General features: G+C 37.3%; 1 protein-coding gene and 1 long non-coding RNA gene across 5 annotated transcripts in view; one reads left to right on the top strand and one right to left on the bottom strand.

Annotated features, from left to right (window-relative positions):
• The window catches only part of SMYD3 (SET and MYND domain containing 3), a 387,008-nt gene that overhangs the window by 46,376 nt on the left and 319,940 nt on the right, over positions 1-20,692 (bottom strand). For all 4 annotated transcript variants that reach the window (XM_054063816.1, XM_054063818.1, XM_054063819.1 and 1 more), the window contains 2 exons: positions 8,244-8,331; positions 4,649-4,823 (listed from right to left, as the gene is read on the bottom strand). In XM_054063816.1, coding sequence (XP_053919791.1) covers positions 4,649-4,823; positions 8,244-8,331 — 263 coding nt within the window. The remainder of the gene's footprint in view (positions 1-4,648; positions 4,824-8,243; positions 8,332-20,692) is intronic.
• LOC128851852 (uncharacterized) overlaps positions 13,422-20,692 on the top strand; it is a 33,192-nt gene continuing 25,921 nt past the window's right edge. The window contains exon 1 of the long non-coding RNA XR_008449380.1: positions 13,422-13,509. This is a non-coding gene — a long non-coding RNA (uncharacterized LOC128851852). The remainder of the gene's footprint in view (positions 13,510-20,692) is intronic.

The following is a 20,692-nucleotide window of genomic DNA, read 5'->3' as shown; positions in this document are numbered from 1 at the left end:
TCTTTTAGTTTAGATAATGGAGGGAAAGATCCCTTAGCTATTCAGATTTTTTTCATGAGCTGTACTTTTTAACCCCTTACAGTTCTTTGTAAGATTTTTTTTCCTCTTTTCCATGCATTTTACTCTAAACGTTAGACATAAATGCCCGTGGCCATTTTCTACAGCCCCAGAAAAGTAAGCAAGGTAGATTTTATTCTTTCTGTTCTTTGTTTCCTTTTTTTCTTTCAATTTCTTTCTCCACCTTTATATTTTTGTCTCCCTCTCAGGTGATCCCGGAGGTAAGATTTATGTTTACTACAGGGTGCCGACTGGCTCCGAATCCAGAATTTAACCCTTAAGCACTAGCATCCCCCAGTGGTCCTATTTATCACTGCAGTTCAGGTTTGGTTTTTTTTAGTTTTCTAGGTAACTTTCAATGTAAATGTAGATTCAAGTCAAATGTCCCAGAACTAGAGAGTTCTCAGGAGTCTGCTGAACTCAGAAAAGAATCATATATATTTGATCATAACAAAAGGCAAAACTTTTTTTCCCCCCTGTCATTGCATTTATCATGTGTTTATTACAAAACAATCAGACAAAATAAAATCAGACTCTTTATTGGAGAGTCTTTTGGAAGAAGAGAATATAGGTTCAGAGTCTCTTCCAATAATATTAGTTTCTAGGTTTCTAGAGATATTTTTCAGGGGTTTTCACAAGATCATGACTCCTGGAAAAGATACTATAGCAACCATCTATTTTTCATCTGTCCTCTGACTGAAGTTCACATACTTAGAAACTACAGTCCGTTATATCTATTGCATTAGAATTCTAAATAAAAAATCCCTGGCTTACATTTTGTTCACACAACGAAAATTAAACTAAGTTCTCAGGAAATACTCAACAAGAAGCACATCCCAGCCACTGGTCTTAAATCCAGCATTCTGCAAAACAATCTGAAATTGTGTTGACTGTGATTGTTTTCCCTGTTCCCTTAAAGAACACTCCCTCACTCGCAGAGGAAAGGTGAAATAATGGGATGCTGCAAAATGTCACTAGAAAGGAGTGAGAAGACCAGAAAAATTATGTGCATCTAACATAAATGTGGGATGCTCACACCTACCGAGCTGCCTCTCACTTCAGAAGCAGAACAGCCACATCAGCACCAGCCCTGCATGTGTGCTGACTCAGAGGAGAGAGGATGAAGGGGGAACACGTGCAAGGCTGCTGGGGGAACAGATAGAACAGCACTTCTGCACAACACTTCTGTACAGAATGAAAAGATGGAATTTCCTCTCATTAACATTGGAGCCCTCCAGTAATTCCTAATGCCACAGCACTGGATATGGAGGATTGTTAATGAAAACAGCCCATCAGTGGGACTTATACATTAGCTTCACATTCAGCAGAAGTTTATGAGAAGGACAGAACAGAAATAGGTGGACATGTTTGTCTTCTCTGCATCAGGATCTCACTAGGCTTGATGCCACAGGAACCCAGAGGTCTAACACAGCTTTACCCAGTCCCTTCTGCTTCTTATATCCAGCAGACCCCTGGTGTCACTTAGCTGCTTCTTTTCCTCCTACTACTTTTATTGCAATAGCTGAGGACATCTAGCAGAGTTTTACAACAGATGCATACTTCCACTCTTTGTCTGCAGTATAAGCACTGAATATTTGAGACAAGAGGTAGAAAAACCCTCAAACCCAATCCCCAAACATATGTGTCTTCTCTGCAATTTAAGGGCTAAACGCTGAGGTCCTTCCTCAGAGGTAACCTAAAGGAAGTCTGCTTTACACAGCATCTCTGAATCGGAGCCTTCATGAGCAGCAGTCAGCCCAGAGTGTGAATCTGCTAACTGAGATATGACAAACCGATGTAACACCTCTTGCTCATATTCTGTCTTTCTGTGGTTAAGGCTCATGAGGATTTTTTTTGAGAGGTTTATTTTCACAAGCTGCTGAGTGCTGACTATGATGTGGGGCAGCTTTCACTTAGACAAATGTCTCAACTTTTGTTAAGGCTCTTGGACAGACAGACTATTACTGTGACATTTACAAGAAAAGCTGTATAGATACATTTGGCTTAGGCTATTCAGTGAAATTACACATTGTAGGTTTATCAAATAATACGCAGCTATGCTTCAGCACAAAGGGAGAAGGCAGCTTTTCATCTTGACAGCCACCATCTCTCTCCTTTTGGAAGTTCTAAAAATATTTGAGAGGTCCGAAACAATGTTCCTCATAGGTTATTGTCACTGCCTAAAACAGAGAGGTTGGTACTTGGTATAACAAATCAGTTTTATGTAGTTTAACCATCTGTCTCTGCCAGTTACATGAAGTGGATGATTCTAAAATGCCCGTAACCATCATAATGAAATCATACATTACAATACAACTGTCACACAGCACTGAAAACTAATCCTGCTGCTAAAGAAATGGAAAAATGGACAATAAACACATTACCTGAAATTAAAATTGGTTTTGACCAGATCTCCAGAGTTTTAAAGTTGTAACAGTGACCCACTATTTATATGGACTGCTCGAATTCTCAGGTGATTCCCTGTGGAGAGCTATATGAGTACCTTTTCCAGAGCCGAGGAAAGGAAAATAGATTGTTATAATGGAACTGCAGGAGCAGCCAAGCAGTAGATTGATTCAACAGGAGAAATTCAATGCATCCTAAAAGATTCCCTAGGATTTGCTCTCCTGCTGCTTAGGGCACAATTTGTTGTAATGAGGAACTGAGGATTCTGTTTCAGGTGTGTCAAAGCTTGTGATGACTTGAAGGTATAAAGAGAAAAACAACAACCAAAAATCTCTCTTAAATAATGCTTTTGGACGAGGAGAGAGCAAGGACAAGCTCTTCAAAGTGCAAAAAGAATCAAGTAACTCATGTAAATAGCATTCCTTAAGAGATACTAATTGAATGCACAGTCAAACCCTTTCCTTCCTTTCATCTCCAATCTCTTGCAATAAACAGCTTGGAAACTACAGTACACTTCAGTAAGCAAAACAGAGAAAGGTTTATTAAATTATCTGGCAAAACTGCATTTGGTCTCACTGTAATCTCTGCTCTTGGAAACATCTTAGGAAAAAAAACTCAGTTTCCAGTAGAGAAGAGAAGAGAAGAGAAGAGAAGAGAAGAGAAGAGAAGAGAAGAGAAGAGAAGAGAAGAGAAGAGAAGAGAAGAGAAGAGAAGAGAAGAGAAGAGAAGAGAAGAGAAGAGAAGAGAAGAGAAGAGAAGAGAAGAGAAGAGAAGAGAAGAGAAGAGAAGAGAAGAAGTGAGGTTTTGTTTTTTTTTTTTTTTAATTTAATAAGGGAACATTTGAATAGGCCAATTACTGTGTTCCTCTGGAGCAGGAAAGAAGAAGGCTGGCAGGAACATAAGCCCCATTTGAAAGGTTAAGCAGGACATGCATCCATGACAAATGTCACCCTGAAAAAATGTGAGAATTTGTAGGCACTCATACCCTCCTTTATAAGAAGTAACAGTCATTATAAACACTGAGCTTCTCTACAGCTCTGGTGCACCACAGCCTATGGAGATTTGTCTCTAATCACTCCATAGTGAAAGCCGTGTTATTTCTCAAGTGAAGTCTAGAGTTTTGTTCAGAAACAAGCTGCCAGATGAAATTTCCTCAGCCAAAATACTGAACGCTGATGGCATTCTGGTTTGTTTAGCGAAAAAAAAGTAAACTCTGAGATGTTCATATTCACAGCAGCACATGCTCTTCAGCGCTAGCATGCCCCTCACACTGCTCAAAATCACGCTGTACTGGAACATCATATAGTGTAAAAGAACCAACAGAGAAGAAATGGATGCTCTAAAAAATAAAACACCTTACCAAGAATTAACATTCAAGCATGAATGACATTATATCTGGACTTTCAGTTCAGATTCGCACTTAGTTACAAACAATAACCAGAAACAAAAAATTTGATTCTTAGGGCTTTCATAACACAGACAAAAGCAGACCGCAACTGCCCCTTCTCCACTAAATGATGAGAGCTGCATTACAGCTCCAGTCTCCAATCAATTTCAAGACCTACCATATCAAGTATGATCTTCTTGAGCTTCCTTCCTTATCAATAAAAAGCAATCAGACTCGGAAACTCTCAAATCACATAGCATAGGAGCAAGTACTGACCAGGAGAGAAGTTCTTCACCATGTCAGCCCCTTCCCAAAATAAGGATCAAGTGCTTCTGAATTTCCAGTTGAAACTACTTTTTGTAAGATTTTTTTTTATTATTATTCTTTCTGTAAAATCGATGTATAGAGTATACAGAGAATATATAATCCATTATTTCAGCCAGCTACCTGTCCCTCAAGCTTTACCTATCTCAGCATAAAACACTAATACCCTCATGGCAATAGAGTCTGAACAAGAAATTCATTTTCTGACTGACATCAGGGGTGGAGCAGCATCTGAACACATCAAACAGTGGAGAGCTAATAATCAGTTATTATTTTGTTTCCTGTTATAATTTTATTTGCTCTCGGGCTGACTGTGGAAGCAGAATAGAAATTCTGCCTCATCCATTAACCTGGAAAACATAGCAAGAAATAAAACCAGGTAGAAGCATCAAGACAAGACACAGTCTTTGCTTTTAATGAGACACCCACCTCTCCTCCAACCTTGGAAACAGTTGAACCAATTACATGTCTTACCTGTACGGTCCCAGAGTCCTGCTGCCATAATACAAAGCTTCTTCCCAGGATCCAAGGTTAATACAGGCATCCATGGCACAGTCAAGCATTTTCAGCTGATAGATATTTGAGTCTGGAAGACTACCCATATTGCTGCTCAAGAGATTCTGGCATCTTGCCAGAACCTGCTGCCATTCTGTCATTCGCCTTAGTTAAAGAAATATCTTTAATCAAACAAAAATACAAGTTCTAAATATTGTTTTCAAGGAGTAAGAGCTACAGGGCATTAAGATAAAAAAGCTGCCAACATTCCAGCCTCTGCCTCAGTTCTTGAAAACATACTTGAACTCAGAACTGGTAGATTAGGTAACTATGCTTTGCTTATATACACATTCAGCAAAACAATTTCTAAAGAAGGCAGTATTTCAGCATTAAAGAGTAAAAGAAAGATGACAGAATGAAAGGATATTTTAATACATAGCAAATTAAAACTCAATTACTTTTTATGTAGCTTCTGAAACATTATTATTTCCTTAAGATAGTCCTACAAATCTTACACCCGAGGGCAAGAACCTGTGGAAATGTGTCTTAAGAAAAATGTCTCAGCAGCTAAAAAAAAAGCTTAATTTTATATATATTAAAATAACAACAACATACTTTCAAGCTGCCCAAGATTTAGTTTAGAATTGTCATGAAATTAGAACCTTTTCTTGCAATTAACTTTCTTTCTTCTTGAAACAATAGGAAAGAGCATTGTTTTGTTTTTTCATGTACAGCTGCATGTTTCATGCACAAGAAAGAAAAATATCACAGTTCTGACATGTGACTGTAGTTCAGGATTAAAGATCCTGGCAGTAAAGAAGAGTTTTACCTCCAATGCTACCAGAAGATTTTTTTTTTATGTGTTTGGAATAGTGGAAAAATAAACTGGGCTTGCATTCACTTTAGTTGGATACTCCCTACCACAAATCGCTTATTTTCATTACATTCTACAATGATTTGAGTTCTCAGTGGTCCAGATTCTTCTCTCTGACCACGCTTAAGCATGAGTACTGTCATCTGGGAATTATGGAGCCCCAGAAAGCAAGCAGTCTAAACACCAGGAAGATCCTACACACACCAGTAAGAACAAATCAAATCAAATGAAAAAAATAGATTTATAGTAAAAGAAGCAATAACATTGTTTGCATCACATTCCTGTCCATACAATCAGCTCAAGGAATTTCAGCAATTACCTTCATGACATAACTGAAAATGCTATCCCCCCCAATCCAGCAACAGATTTGAGTGTATAGTGATAACCTTGTGATGAAGTAATTAGTCTTTCCTGAACATGGGAATATTTACATACTTAAATTTAAGAATGTGACCACTATATGGCTAGGCCAGGATTTATAGCATGGTTGTTACAAGGCTAAACTAATTATTTGTGAATTGCTCTCATGCCCTTGGATTGAAAGAACCATATAAGGGAAGGAATGTGTTATTATAAAATTGCACCTTAACCTTTCTATCACTGGCAAACATCCATGTATTCTTTACAACTGATTAAGGACAGACAAACAGAAGAACGAGGGATACTATTTCCACTTGATACATTTTTTGCAGGAAGTACAAAGTACAGACATTGTTGAAAGATTACCATTTTAGCTGATGCACAGTATTTGTCTGTTTTACTTTTCATTACAGTGCTTTGTTCACTGACTAGCATCTAATACCAGAAGCACTACATTGCAAAACTTGTTGGAATGAAACTTTCAGGTACATAAATTGCAAACTAGAACACCCGCTATCAGCTGCCACAGGACAAAAGAGGAGCTGACGGTTCTGTATCTGCCCAAGACAGAGGAGCAGCCCTCGAGCAGCTCTGCTACTGTTGTGTGGCCTGAGAGGCAGAGGAATCCTTTTCTCCCCAATAAACCCCTTGCAGTGGGCTTCAGCATCTCAGTTTGTGTGCTTAAACCAGAATCTGTCTCTGAGACAGTTCAGTCACACATATTGTTTCAAGTTCTTTGAATGCTGATTTAGCACTATGACATCAGTATAACCAGTAGCTCAGGTTTTGGAAGTCTGCAACTTTCTCAAACACAGGAACTGTTAGTTTAATTTGCTAAAATAATTATGTTAGCAGAAAATAACGATTACGTGCCTCAATCAGCAAGGAAGGTTTTCTATTCATTCTTGGCAAGCGGACAAACATCAAACCCCTTCTATCACCTTCTACATTTGCAACTGCATGACAATTAGCAATGGTTCTTTTTGTACAATGGAAGGAAAGCCGACACATTTAAAATAGCCCATGTTTGAGAACAGAAGCTGAACAGACAAGGGTGTATTTTTCACCCAGTCCTGATACCTTTGACTACAACATATTTGATTAACTTGAAAATATCAGTTAAATCAATAATCTTAATTAAACATCATAGCAAAATCCAGTAGACGCAATTTCTCCTGCAGTTAAATATAGGAACATAGAATAGGATCAGTATTCTGGACCAACACTTTCAGTATAAAATTGATTGCAACTGCATATTACATATCTATAATTTAACTTTCAGGTCAAAACTTTAAAGTCTAACTGAATGCCTGAAGACCTATTTGAGTATTGTCTGTCCATTGACTACAGAGGAACTTAAGACAGACTAGAAACTACAAAAAAAAAGAAGTTAGATGAGCTGAGTTTTTCTGTTTTGCTAACAAACTAATCTCTCCAGATTAGAATAAAACAAACTTAATTGGGTTTTGGTTTGTTTTTTTCTTTTTTGTTGTTGTTGTTTTTTCCAGCCTGGAATATGACTATGCAAACTTGGTTTTTATGCTGCTGAAAAGGAGCATTTGTAGACTTAATTCTCTCTAGCTCCAGAGAAATCCTATGTTTCTGAAAATGGTAATGCATTAGAACAAGCCCAAATTCACAGTCATTGAAATTCCATTGAATAGATTAAGATGAGAGGGAACAATATACTCATAGTCTTCTACTGAAAATCTCTTCTGCTCATCTTTTATTGGCTGTTGCTGTTCACTAGTCTTTTTAATTGCATTGAATGTCTACATGATGGCCATTAGGTTCTAGTTCTGTTCATTGGTGCACAATCATCTCATTCTATTTGCTTAATTAGACATTTTTATTATTATAACTTATTGTAATAATTCTATAATGTTTGAAATGAACAAACATTATGTGATTATGTCCTTGTTATTGTCATTTCTATGTAAAGAATGAGAACCTGGAAATGTTCACAATGGGAGTAAAAGGACAAAAAATTCAATGTCTCAGATGAAGCTCTATTTCATTTAGAAGTGGATTTATATGAAGTGGTAAGCTGTGATGGCAGAACACTAAACCTGAGCCAAAATATTCCTTCATACCATAGGTATCTACTATCCCTGCCATGAAGCAGTTGCAGTCCAAGTAACCAGAGACTTTATCACTATTAATACAATTAAGACTATTGCACAGTTTAATCATCAGAAAAATTAAAAATGTAATTTTAAAGCAACGGAAAAATCTAAAACCCTAGGAACTATATCTCAAAAGTTGTATTGTGTACTAAGAAGCTCTCTGAATTGTTTTCACAACTGAATGACAGACTGTATCCTGTCATTGAAAGGATACCTTCTTTTGATTTTGGATATTTCACTTCGTTTACAGCATCTTTGACTTCTTTCCAGGCATGTTCTTCACCGGCCAGTTTCTCAGCATCCTGGTTAATGGAAACAAAAACATTTGATGAGACAAACAGTAAACTGAGAATATGTTGTGATGATGAAAAATAGGGTAAAAGAATCACACTGACAAAAGCTATTTGTGGGGATTGTATCTCTATTTTTTGTAAAAACACAAAAAATCATTTCACCTGGCATTCATACTAACCCTGTGTTTGTAATTAAATGAATGCAAACTTGGAAACATTAAATACTCAAAGCAGATATTAGGTTTGCAACAAGAACTATAATCAACCAGAAAAGAGAAATAATAGCGTGTGATTTGTACTATCAAAATGTATTAAGCAGATCAAATTCTCTGAAAGACCTTCTATCTAATACTTCACAGCTCCTCAGCTACACTGCAGAAAGGATTTAGAAAATAATTTTGATTAACCATGTGGTGATTACAGAGACTTTACAAACAGTGGGAGATTACCTTCACACATAACAGTTATAAGCATGAGCTTGCAGGAGAAGAAAAAGCTGAACTTCCATTTTCTATTACAATCCATTGCTATTTCTTCCCTATTCCATCAGGTCCTATAAACAGTTATGTTTTCCCATCCCTTTGTCATAAAGAAGGCAGAAATGATTAACGGCTATAGCAGTAAGAGAAAGTTTTCCTTTTCAACTTTCTAGCGATGAGTAACTGCACCTTAGGCAAACCACTTGGAACAAATTTATTAAAGCATCTACAGACACAGTTAAGCATCTTGAGTGATGTCCAAAAACATCTAGATATTCAATTCCCATTGCTATAAGTAATTAAACACATTTAAAAAGCTGGCCTTTAAGACACTGCAGTTCATTATCTCTCTCCTTATAAAAGGTCCTGCTGCTTGCAAAAGAGTTTTGTAAGTGCAAATTCTTTCAGGAATATTTTAGATATGGTTCTAGAAAAGTCAGCCTTCAGCCAGGATTGACGCTTGGAGATGACAAGAGAAGGTATGTGAAAATCTAAGCAAGCACTTTGCAACCAACAGGTGCACTGGGCATCACAGGGGCACGTCTATTAAAAAGCCTGTAATCTGTATCTGTCTAGAACTGCATAATCTTCTTATTCCACTGCTCCTTATTTACCGTAAATTCAGAACAGAAAATATTTATAGTGAGAATCAGCACTCATTTTCACATTTGATGTGCAGTTTTGTCTTTCCATCTGCTTCTTGAAACAGCAGACCTCTGTGTATTCTTGGGATAATTAAATCAAGGTTAAATTAAGATTGTTCTCCGCTGCCTCACCATTCTGTAGGGCCTTACAAAGATGGCAGCTTGACCTCAGTGCATCTGGCACGTGTACTTCCCTTACAATCAGCTCTCTGATCAAAAAGATCACCTGAAGATAATTATGTGCACAGCTGAATTTGCCACCAGAAGGCATAAGGTGAATGGTAGGACATACAAGCTCATACTATAGAATATTAGCAGCAAAGTTAATGTACATACCTAGCCCTCTTACAAATCTGCGATAGGCTTATACTGAATCTGTTAGCTTCAATGTAACCTCTACCAGTTTTTATGGGACAACATCATTTTCTGAACTCAGCCTGTTAACATGTAATAGTCTGTCTCTAAACCAACGTTGTACATCAAGTGCTGCTCACTGATGCATCTAAAAGACAAATCTGGCCTGTGAGATATTAATAATGATGTCTGTGAAATGTTAGGTTTAAGGAGCTACCTGAAAAAGACATTCTTTTAAGCTATCTTTTCCCATGGGCCCAAGTCTAATTCTCAGTATTTCTGTAACATGCTGTGAGCCTTACAACTAAAACCTCAGATACATGGGAGCTGGGACAGATCTATAAGTGAAAAAAAATCCAACTATACGTTGTTACATCCCAATGATTGATGCAGCATTAGGGCTCACTTTACATACAGGGGGAACTAGTGGATGAATCAGGTTAAAGTCTTCATTGACACAGGATTAATCTTTCTCTTTCTTGTGCAGTCTTTTGAGTTGCTTTCCATTGTAGTCTATGATTTCATTAACAACACAAAGCAGTGCAAGGTTGGGGTTTCCTCTAACCTTTACACTAGCGCATAGGTTTGAGTCGTCACTGGCTTTATGCTCTGGTAGAGAATAGGGCGTGTCTGTTGGACCAATAATCTCCCAGCTCTCTCTGGATTCATGGCCTTTATACCTCTTTGTAAGAGACTTTAGGATGGAGGGAGCTGGGCAGAATGCCCAGCTATGGGAAAGAGTTCAGTCACAGATTTCAATGAGATGTTTTCTGTGTTCTCAAGATGAGGCATATGGGGGATTAGTTTACATAAGAACAAGCAAAGACCTGGCTAGCTGGGCCTTTTACACCTCTACTGCTCTTCATCAGGTTTCCATACACTGAAGAAGTCCTGTCCTTTCCTAAATACTCTAGTTCAAGGCATGGAGACTGTTCTCAAACAGGCAGCCAAGCAAGGGACGCAAACCAACCAGGAGGTCTTGTCACTGGAACAAACATTTTTGCCCTCCAGCCTCAATAAGCTTTTTCCATGTACTTTGTTTCTCTCCCTTGGACAATGCCTTGAAAGTCATGGCCATGGGATATGATCAAGCCAGCTAAACTTACAAAGCTGCCTTGAAGTTGGAATTATGGAAATAATTGAAGTGATTAACAGCTACATCGAACTGTTTAATTTAATCTAAGAGCACGGCAGTAACAGCTATGGGAGATTTAGCTTTCCACAGGGTCATACCCATTCAAAATATCTCTTTTCAGAACTCATTCCCAGTCAAATGTCCAAGTTTGCAGAGCTGCCAACAATAAAGTCAGGCTATTTCATCTGTAGAAAAGAGGAACCCTAGCTGAAGCGAAGGAAGAGGCTTTTGAAAAAGAAGAGTTAGTGACTTGTGCCTAATTATTTTCCTGATACCTAACATTGACACTAAACATAGAAGTTTGTTTCTTGGAATAACAAAATGTTTGTGTCTTGGTCTAAAATAATTAGACTAGATAATCTAGTCACAAAAATGCATGACAACCTTATGATGGCTGAAACTGGTATGCTTTACAGTTCAGCTTTTGCACATGGAGGCATGCTGCAGGAAACAGAACAAACATGTTGAAAGTTCAGGGAGAGAGCAGAAAAGACACACGCTTTTCCATGGCAAGAACACAGGCACAATCCATTGGAGGCAGAAGCATCATTGGATGTGCTAGTCAAACCCGCAATCCAGGGCACAAGAAAAGACAAAACTGATCCTGTGGCTTATTTTGAGCAATTACTCCAGATGGAAGATGTATTCAGCACCTGCCTTCCACTTGCTTCAAGAATGTGCAGGCAAAATTTGTTCATTAAAAGATGAGTTAAGATGCAACAGCAACATTCAATTCCATCTCTCCATTCTTCCAGCACAGAAGATGCTGCTACAGCTTTCTTGATAAAACACACCTGGGGATTTGTCATCTTAACACTGAAGCTTTCCAGAAATCTCCATGGACTGCCTACCCAATGGACTATTTGTCCCTGAATTTTTAGACCTGTGCTTCTTTTAGATGGAATAATTTCCAGCTATATTTGGTTCTTCTAGTAAAACCAGCTATAAGCTAAACTTCTCACAACAAGATACTTCTCAAAAGAAGGATACTGTGTGCCTTCACATCATCTTGAATTTAGTTCAGGTATATAAAACATGAAGGTCCATCTAGATAATTCAACCAGACAGAATTCTACCCTTGAAATCTATTTGGCTCTTCAAAATGAGCAAATGCAAAATATCCTGTAAAGCAAAACTTTCCTGCCATAAAGAATCCTTTTTCTTACCCTAAGTGCCACAATAACTTACTGTATAAAGTATTCAAGAACAAGTTTATTTTTTAAAATATTTGTTTGAATGTCATAATTTCTACAGCTTGTAGATCAGAACAACATTAGATTTTATACCCAATTATTCTCCAGGCTTTTAAATTTGTAAATACACATTGCAATCTACATTTCAGGATCCTGAGGATGAAAATTATCAGCTCTTTGCAGCAAATCCTGTAAATGCTCATAAAAATAGTCTGTGGTACACAATATGTCAATATTTGCTTTAAATATTACAGTTTTCCACAGCTGAAGTTCCATTAGTGACACTTGTAAAAATGAAGCTATCACCACTTACAACAAAGCTATAACAGAAGAGAGGGAAATTAGAAAACCAGAAGCCATCTGATTAGGATTATAATCTGTTTGCACAGTGACGAAATGTAAAATGTTCTGCGGTTCTGAGTTTAAGAGACAGGAAGAATTATTATAAAAGCACCATCTCCTGAAACAATTATAGACATCAGCAACCACAGGAACAAGCATTTGAAAACATTCACCTGTTCTATTCCCTCCTACTTTTTTGCTCCCATGTTGTTTGTAGGAATTAGTTCTCTCCTTGTTTCCTCTGCTACTCTAGTGTCCTGAACACATTTCATCCTTAACTAAACTCTCCTTGAAAAGGAGTATAATCTTTAAAGTACAGATACATATTACTCTTTCCTCCCTGTTGCTTTATACCACTCCTTCCCTGACTACTCTTTTTCTTCTTATACTTCTTCTAAGTGCTTCCTACCCATTCATTTCAAGCATCTCTGCTTTTACACATAATGTTTGTGATGTGATCCCAAGATTTAAGAGCTTAAATGTTAAAAGATTCCCACATAGACAGCACATCCTCTGAGGTAAGATATCTCTCTCATCAAAACAAACATATGCCAACAAGTCAGGATCGTTTCCCCCTGTGCCCAAACGCACGCCCACGTTCCAATATTGCTCATCTGTAATGCACTGCACCTCCAAAAATCTCCTGAATATTGAAAAGGTCAATTAAGGGCAAGTACTCCTTTCATACTTAGGCTACAGAATAGAAATATGATGTGGATTTTCTGTCCTCTCTAAAATGTTCATCTTTCTCCTTCTCACAGATGAAGGTAGAGAAACGAGCCAGAGATTTGCCGCAGACAGTAACTGTGAAGCACTCTCCACCTCCCTCCACAGAAAGGGGAAATGGGGACAGGAAACTCCAAACAATAAATGACTCCTCTTTTTCTGCTTCCCAGCCTTCCTCCTACATGAAGTAGGTCCAAGGCCAGCTTCATTATGTGCCAGTTTCCAGTGCTCAAGTACCCACACAGGCAGAAATGAGCAAAGCTTTGTAGGGTGCACTGGAGTGCCAGGCTGCCTGAAGAGGAGTGAAAAACAAGGTAAGACATAAATACACAAATGGAATAAAAATGTCCTTCTGGACACAAAATGTATAACTATGTAATGATAATCCTGTGAGACAGCAGCGTGTAATTCTGTTCTCCTTTTGTGGAAGCTTTAGAAGTATCTTTAAAAGGAAGTTTTCTGGACTGTTTTAACACCTTAAAAGCTACGGTTGTCTCAAATATCTGATTGTTTCATATAGATGACTGATCAGGGTTTATGATTCGCTTAATTTCTAAAAAATTATGAGCAACTACAGATGTGCATCTGACAGAATAACTCTGACTGAATTGATCCATTCAAATCAAAAGTTTTGTTAGGTTTTGTTTGAAGAAGCTGACAGAAAAGCTCAGACGCATTTAAATCCGGGCATGACTCCATGTAGGAGTATCTTCCACAGCTGTTACTGCCACGCTTTTAGATTAAATTAAACAGATCTCTAATAAATTATGCTCTGAAAACATAAATAACAAGTTTCTATTTCAGATTATATTTAAAAGTGTGGCAACCACTGAACATATATTTCTAGCAAACTCAGTAACTCATTGTTTTATACTTAGTAGCAAAAGGAAAGCATTAAAAGAGTAGAAGATATTGCAGATCTTCTGAAGCTTCACTTTCAGTAACACAAAGGAAAATGGTTTTGAGAAAACATGATATGGGAGTTGCTATACTGCAGCTAAGCTGAATCTGTGAATTGAGTTCTCCAGAGCGAACAGGGTACAAGGGCAAGCTGAGCAATCACAGGTGCATACAGCTACAGGCACAGCAATAGAAGGCACGCTTGACCTGTTTCCCAAAATATCCGAGGTCATCTCTAATAAAACCTTTTCCAGTTTTTCTCATTTCCATATATAATCTTAGCTCAACTTTGAAGGCACATTTGTGTGATGGGACAGCAGTGATAAAGGACTGTACAGCTGAAGAAAAATGTATACTCACTGGGAAGCGCAGGCTATTGTGAAGCAAACTGTGGTAATATCGAGTTTGACTTCACACTTGAACCTGAGCTGGATTTATATTTGTATATTGGATGAAGTTTAAACTCAGAATGAAAGAGAATTCATCTCTTATTATGAGGGCTATGGTTTATACAAGTCTACAGCTTCAGCTAAGGATTTCACTCACCTCCACTCTTGCAAATGTACTTCATTAACAACTACTGGTATGTGAAATTATTAGTCCACAGAGCCCTGCCATGATTGAAGGTTTACATGTGATTTCTGAAGTCCTGAAAGCTCCCCTGCCCTGCCCCATGAAAAATAATGCCAACTCCATAAATGCCAGTTCAACTATCCTTTCCAAACTGCGTAACATTGTTCTCAAGAGAAGCTGAGCTGTCAGACGATAAGACCTTCTGTTTTCCGCAATACAACTCTGAAGAGGATGGATGGGACATATGGCAATTCCAAAGCTACTTTGTCTGCAGGCAAGAATAATGTTATGTTCCCTGTGATGCTATTGGAAGTGAACCTGACTTCTGAAAAAAATTGAATTTCCACTTTTTATTTTTGAATTCTGTAAGTAAAGTAAAATGTGTTGCAGTTGTATGCCATAATGAGCTGTGCAGTGTATTGCTCAGCATTAGGCGTGCTACATTACCTCATAGAATCAATATCAGCTCATCATGGATTACCAACCCTGGTATCTGGAAGTGCATAAGAATTGCACAGGCTAGTAAAACTCTAAATTGTAGATGTATTGGAAAATTTAACAGTTGCTCACACCATTCATGTGTAAGTACTCTACTTAAGCATTCAAATCAAGATGAAAGTTTTCCCAGACCCTGTGCTCAATTAGTGCAAAAACCCAAGCATCTTCACATTGTAGTGTGGATAACCTTCCCTTAACATTATCCAGCTTAGTCAGATTACAATAATTGCTTGGAAATTTTAAATAGGGCCTCAAAAACAACTGTGCAAAATTTGTTAAAATGAGATGCTTTAAATAAAGAGAAATTTTAGATTAGAAAGTCCATTTAAGAAGTCAGTTTAATTTAATAAAATAAAATAGGACCAAGATAAGTTTATCCCAGTAACATCCCATTCTGTGCCAGGCTCTCAACTCTGTGCAGCAAAAATAGAAATTGTATTTATCAGACTCATATTCCAGTCTTATGCACACAGTCCCACTTCAGCTATTAATTTTTTACATGCACACATTTTTAAACAGCCTTTTCAAATATGTCTGCATCTGTATATTGTACTTTAAGAGGCAATCTCATAACTGTTCTATAGTGAAGCAAATTCACATCCCCCTTTCTACTGACTTCCCTGCCTGTAGAATCAATCCCTGCCTGTACATTAGCCTTCTGTTGTGGTTTGAGTGACACCTTCTTTGCCATAGAAGAACACAACATTTTCCATTTCAGTTCAGACACCCATGGTGAGATTCATCTGACCAAACACAGACATTTGGGCTACGCTTCTATTTGACGGAGAAAGAGGTATTCCCAGGGTGCAATTTGTATTATTCCAAAGCAGGTTTCTAAAATACGTCAGATGAATAATAGTCAAAGTGTAACCATTTTTCTCCCTTTTATCCATAAAGGAAGTCTAGAGTAACTAGCTCAAATGCCAACAGCTACACAGTAGGTGTCTGAGGTTTGGTGAAATAAATCATAGCTACAGATCCCCATTTCAGATGAGGATCATGTGTTCTACCTTTGCAGTGGTGCATCTTATTTCAATAGGCATAATTTGCCAAGCAATTCCAGTTATTCTGTATTATTTACCTGCCCTCATAAATGTTTATTATTCTCTCAGTCTTTGTCATCCATGAATTTCATTGGCAATGATTTTGCAATTGCTTCTAATTCATTCACGGAAATGTTGGATACTGTAGAAATAGGGTTACTATGAACACACTCCGAAACTATTTGATAAGCATTATCTGTAACTGATGATTACAGTGATTTAATGTTTAACTGTGTTCTCAGACTACTCTTTAGATTGTATTTATATTTAGAATATATACGTATAAACCCCTTTAGCAAGAGAAAAGGCACCAAAAAAAATTCAAAGCTTCCATTAGTCTTGAACATTGCAGCCCAAATGAAGTTTTTAAAGGCCAATAACACTCACAGCTTAAGTATTATTATTAAATCTTTCCTTTTTTACATGCACTATTTGTGATAAAAACCTAAGCAAACAACATTATAGGCAGTATTTCCTCTCTCAAAAAGCAGCACACAAGGATGCTAGGCTACTTACATACTATTTTGCTTTCTTGCTAAAGAGATCTGTCAAAATATAAGCAATACACAGGGCTAAGAAGCTAAACTTCACCATAGCACCTTGCCTGGACCCGGAGACTCTTTAAACAAAAGGCGCATCTACTGAAGATATTCTGCAGTCATTTCAGTCATGTACTGGTCATTCTCATCGCTGACCAAAATGTTTCCCTTATTCATTTTTAAATGTGTCCCCTACACACATTTAAATGTGTGTCCCCTACACACTACTACTCCTTTTGGTGAAAAAGTCAACTTACAAAAGGGCTATCCCAGTTCTCTTCATCGCCCTTTCTCCATACTGTTTTACAAAATCTTACTGCCACACACAGCTCAGGCCCCTTGGGATGACTGGCATTTTGAAGGTCCAAGACCCCAATGCCTCCTGCCAATCAGGATTATGGAAATTGTAGTTTATTCCATAAGCAACAGGATGGAGTTTTGTGTTTGTGACAGCACTGCCTTTATAAACCTCCTAATTTCAGGAGCTTAGAGCTGACTGCAAAATTCCCATCCAAAATGCATATATTACAAGCTGAAATAAAAATTGATTGGACCATGGGAAGTGCAATAAACGGAAGTTCAGTACTTATCAACTTATAAAAGCCATAGGATGGGAGGAAGGGAGGAAGAGCAAAGGAAAGTATTTACAGCTCTAGCATCAGAGAAATAGGGCCTTATGCCAGACCACCCAAAAATTCTTGGCACGTTTGTAATTTCATTATAATTTCCAGCATCAGTCCAAAAAAACCCTATGGGTAATTTGGTTACCTGAGGAAGGATACTGTTCAGCTTAATCCCTTGCAATTGTGAGGTTAGTATATCAGGCTGTCTTAGACACTGCACATTTGTTAAGGCAATCTCTAGGTCTATCTTCCAATCAAACTAAAAGCTATAAGGCAAATGTGCTTTATTCCTTCTTTTTAAATTCTGTGGAGACCCAGAGTGCCACTGAGGGCTTTTAGTGGCTCAAAAGAGATTCATAGGTCTGAAATCCTCAGAATATTTAGGTATTCACAATGCATAATCCAATCCGCATTCATCAGTGCATTGAAATGTGTACTTAACTTTAAATGCATGCATAAATCCTATTAAAGTTAATATTTATGTGAATGACTAAACACTTCACTAAGTAGAGGTGTTGTTATTTGTGTATCAAAGTCCAGTATATGCTTCAGTGATTTGAAGAATTTATGCCAATTGAATTATTGGTTCCAACTGAAGACATACTGACTTGAAGTTAGATATTTATTTTGAACACTAATATCAAAATAATTTAATAAATTAATGCATGATGTATCACATGATAAATGGTATCTATAGCAATTATGCTCTTTAACGTATACTGTGATGTGAAATAATATTTACTGTAACGTACCTTTTCTGAATGGATGGGTAGGAAATACAAGGAGTTTAGGGTTTAAAAAGGAACACGCAACATGGTTAAAATCATACACAGTTGATCAATCTATACCTTTAAATATCTGACAGATCTCAAAAGTGAGAGTGGGAATTCCTAGACTGTTGATAAAAATTGACTGCCCAACTCACTAGCATGTTTCTTGAATATTCAGTGTCAATGCTGAAATCCACATGGACTAGACTTTGTCTCTGAGGTTTTTAAAGTCATGAATCAAAAAAAGTTGAATTTACCTTGTACAACCCTAGGCCTTATAAGAGCACTGTATTTGGATTTTCCTCCTCTAGAATTTTGTCTACAAATTTGACTGTCCCCTATGTGAATATTATCATATAATCAAAGGAGAGGTATGCAAATACCTCTAAAAACTGTTGTACGGTGTTTTAGTAATTTGAACATATTCTGTTTGCAGTGTAATCAATGGCTTTCACACAATGCACTGAACAATCTTGTGGAAAATAGCAGGACATCCTGCAAGGGGTCAGCAAATTACACAGTCCCCAGCTGTAACTCAGATGGTCGGAATAAATTCAGCCTTTTAAAGCCTGCTGCCTTTTACCCAACAGAAAGTTCCTATTCATGTCTAAAAACAAAGCTCACAAATACAAAATTTATAATTACAGCTTTAGTTATTGCATTGTTGTTAGATTAATCAAATTACTGGCAAGAAATTGATACGGCACATTGCTTACCATAGCAATTTTTCAGTCCAAAGCATTCAGACTGCAGTTTAACAGTCTTGAAAGTTATAGACTTCCTAGCTATTCAGATGAGCTCATTCCTGCTTTAATACACAGACTTCATAGGATATTAGTTAAGGACTGGAATTGATTTAGGCACTGAAGAGCCTGATTTTGTCTTTCTTAATCTATGGTGCTTCCTATGAATTCAACCTAAGCCCCAAACTTCAAAGATTTACGCTGCCAAAAAGAAATTGGAATGAAGTCATGACACCTGATGAACTTGCCACAGGGTCCTAAATCAAGAAAGCAATTTTTGAAAAATGAAATTAAAAATAACATTTGGCTTTCAAAGAGTGCCCAAAACTTCAGAGGTCGCTGACAGAAAAGCGGTCTGTCTTCATTTAAACAAGAGTAAAACATGCACCTCCGCAATATGGCATGGAAAATAATAATGACGCTGTGTCTTTATAGAAAATTTCATTGTGAGATATTCTAAAGAATAATTCATCTTTTTAATGTTACTTGCGTAGTGAGCATTTCAATATCTATTTTATGGAGGGAGATATGAACCATTACTTTCTAAAGATCACAAAACATACAGCAGTAAAAGACAAGCACCACCAAAATGTACTTCGTGTGTAATTTATTGCTCGCTAAAAGGGTATAATATCTTTAAAATTGTCCCTGTCTGTTCCATACATACATATATGCATACGATATTGCTTTTAGATCTACTTTTGTCCAATGCAGATACACGTCAACTTCACCACAAAAAGTCATTGCAGTGAAATGGATCACAGAACACACTGTTCCTCCTAGCAAGCAGGCAGTCTAAGGAGATTGTTTAGTTCATAGATTTAACAATGAGGCAGATTATCTACACAACTAGATTAAACTTTTTTACCCTATTCTTGACCCATATAAAGTAAAACAGTGATCTTACTTCAGGACCCACTGTGCACAAGTCTGCTTTACAAAACCATTCATTGTTTGTCTCCTCTGACTGGGATTATCAGAAAACCCTACTGTACGTGTGCATTAACCTACTGTACATGCACTACTTCATCCTAGTGATATTCAGGCCTTGAATGAAGAGTAAGTGATCTCAGGAAAAATGTACTGTGACAAAGGTGAGATATATCAGCACAATTTTTCAACCAAGGAAAATAAAACGTAAAGACAACACTGTCCAACATCATAAAGAAATTATACAGTACACAATCAAGGTGCTATTAGGAACCAGGAATTTGGAGTATGAAGAAAGTATATTTCTGAAGAGAAAGACATGGGATGCACTGATATGAAGGAACGACAGTTGAAAATTTGTTTTCCGGAATGAAAAAAATTCCCCTGGACTAGTTTTGGGTACTGTCTTCAACAGGGAATGAATTTGGAGATGACAAAAGCTTTTGTTGAAATTACTTGAAGATGGTCTATCGCAAAAAATTTCAGTGAGTCAGTAAAATTACGTGCTATTTCAAGTTACTCAGGAATCTGCCCATAGAGAGCACTTTTCCATCTTGTCTTCTTCCTCTGTGTTGGTGTAACTCAATGTTTGTAGACTTTACAATTTCTATTACTTATAACTCTGGCAGTACCAGAATCACAGCTCTACTGTTTTGCAGGTTCTTAGACAGTAAAAAGTGTACTCACTCTAAAGAGCAGGTGAGAAAGCAGTGGAAAGGAGGGAGTAAAATATACAGCATGCCACCAAAGGTTGAAGGTATAATCAGCTCATATCTTGTTCATGTCTTGGTTTGAGCCTTCAAAGGTAAATGGTAAACTTCCTTCCTTGTCAGAAAGGGATTTAGCTTACATTCACAGAACTGATGAGAAAAATATAT

Source organism: Cuculus canorus, chromosome 3 (genome assembly GCF_017976375.1).
Source record: "Cuculus canorus isolate bCucCan1 chromosome 3, bCucCan1.pri, whole genome shotgun sequence".
NCBI classification, from domain to species: Eukaryota; Metazoa; Chordata; class Aves; order Cuculiformes; family Cuculidae; genus Cuculus; species Cuculus canorus.
The sequence above is the reverse complement of the archived record's forward strand: the minus strand, read 5'-3'. Positions and strand labels throughout refer to the sequence as shown.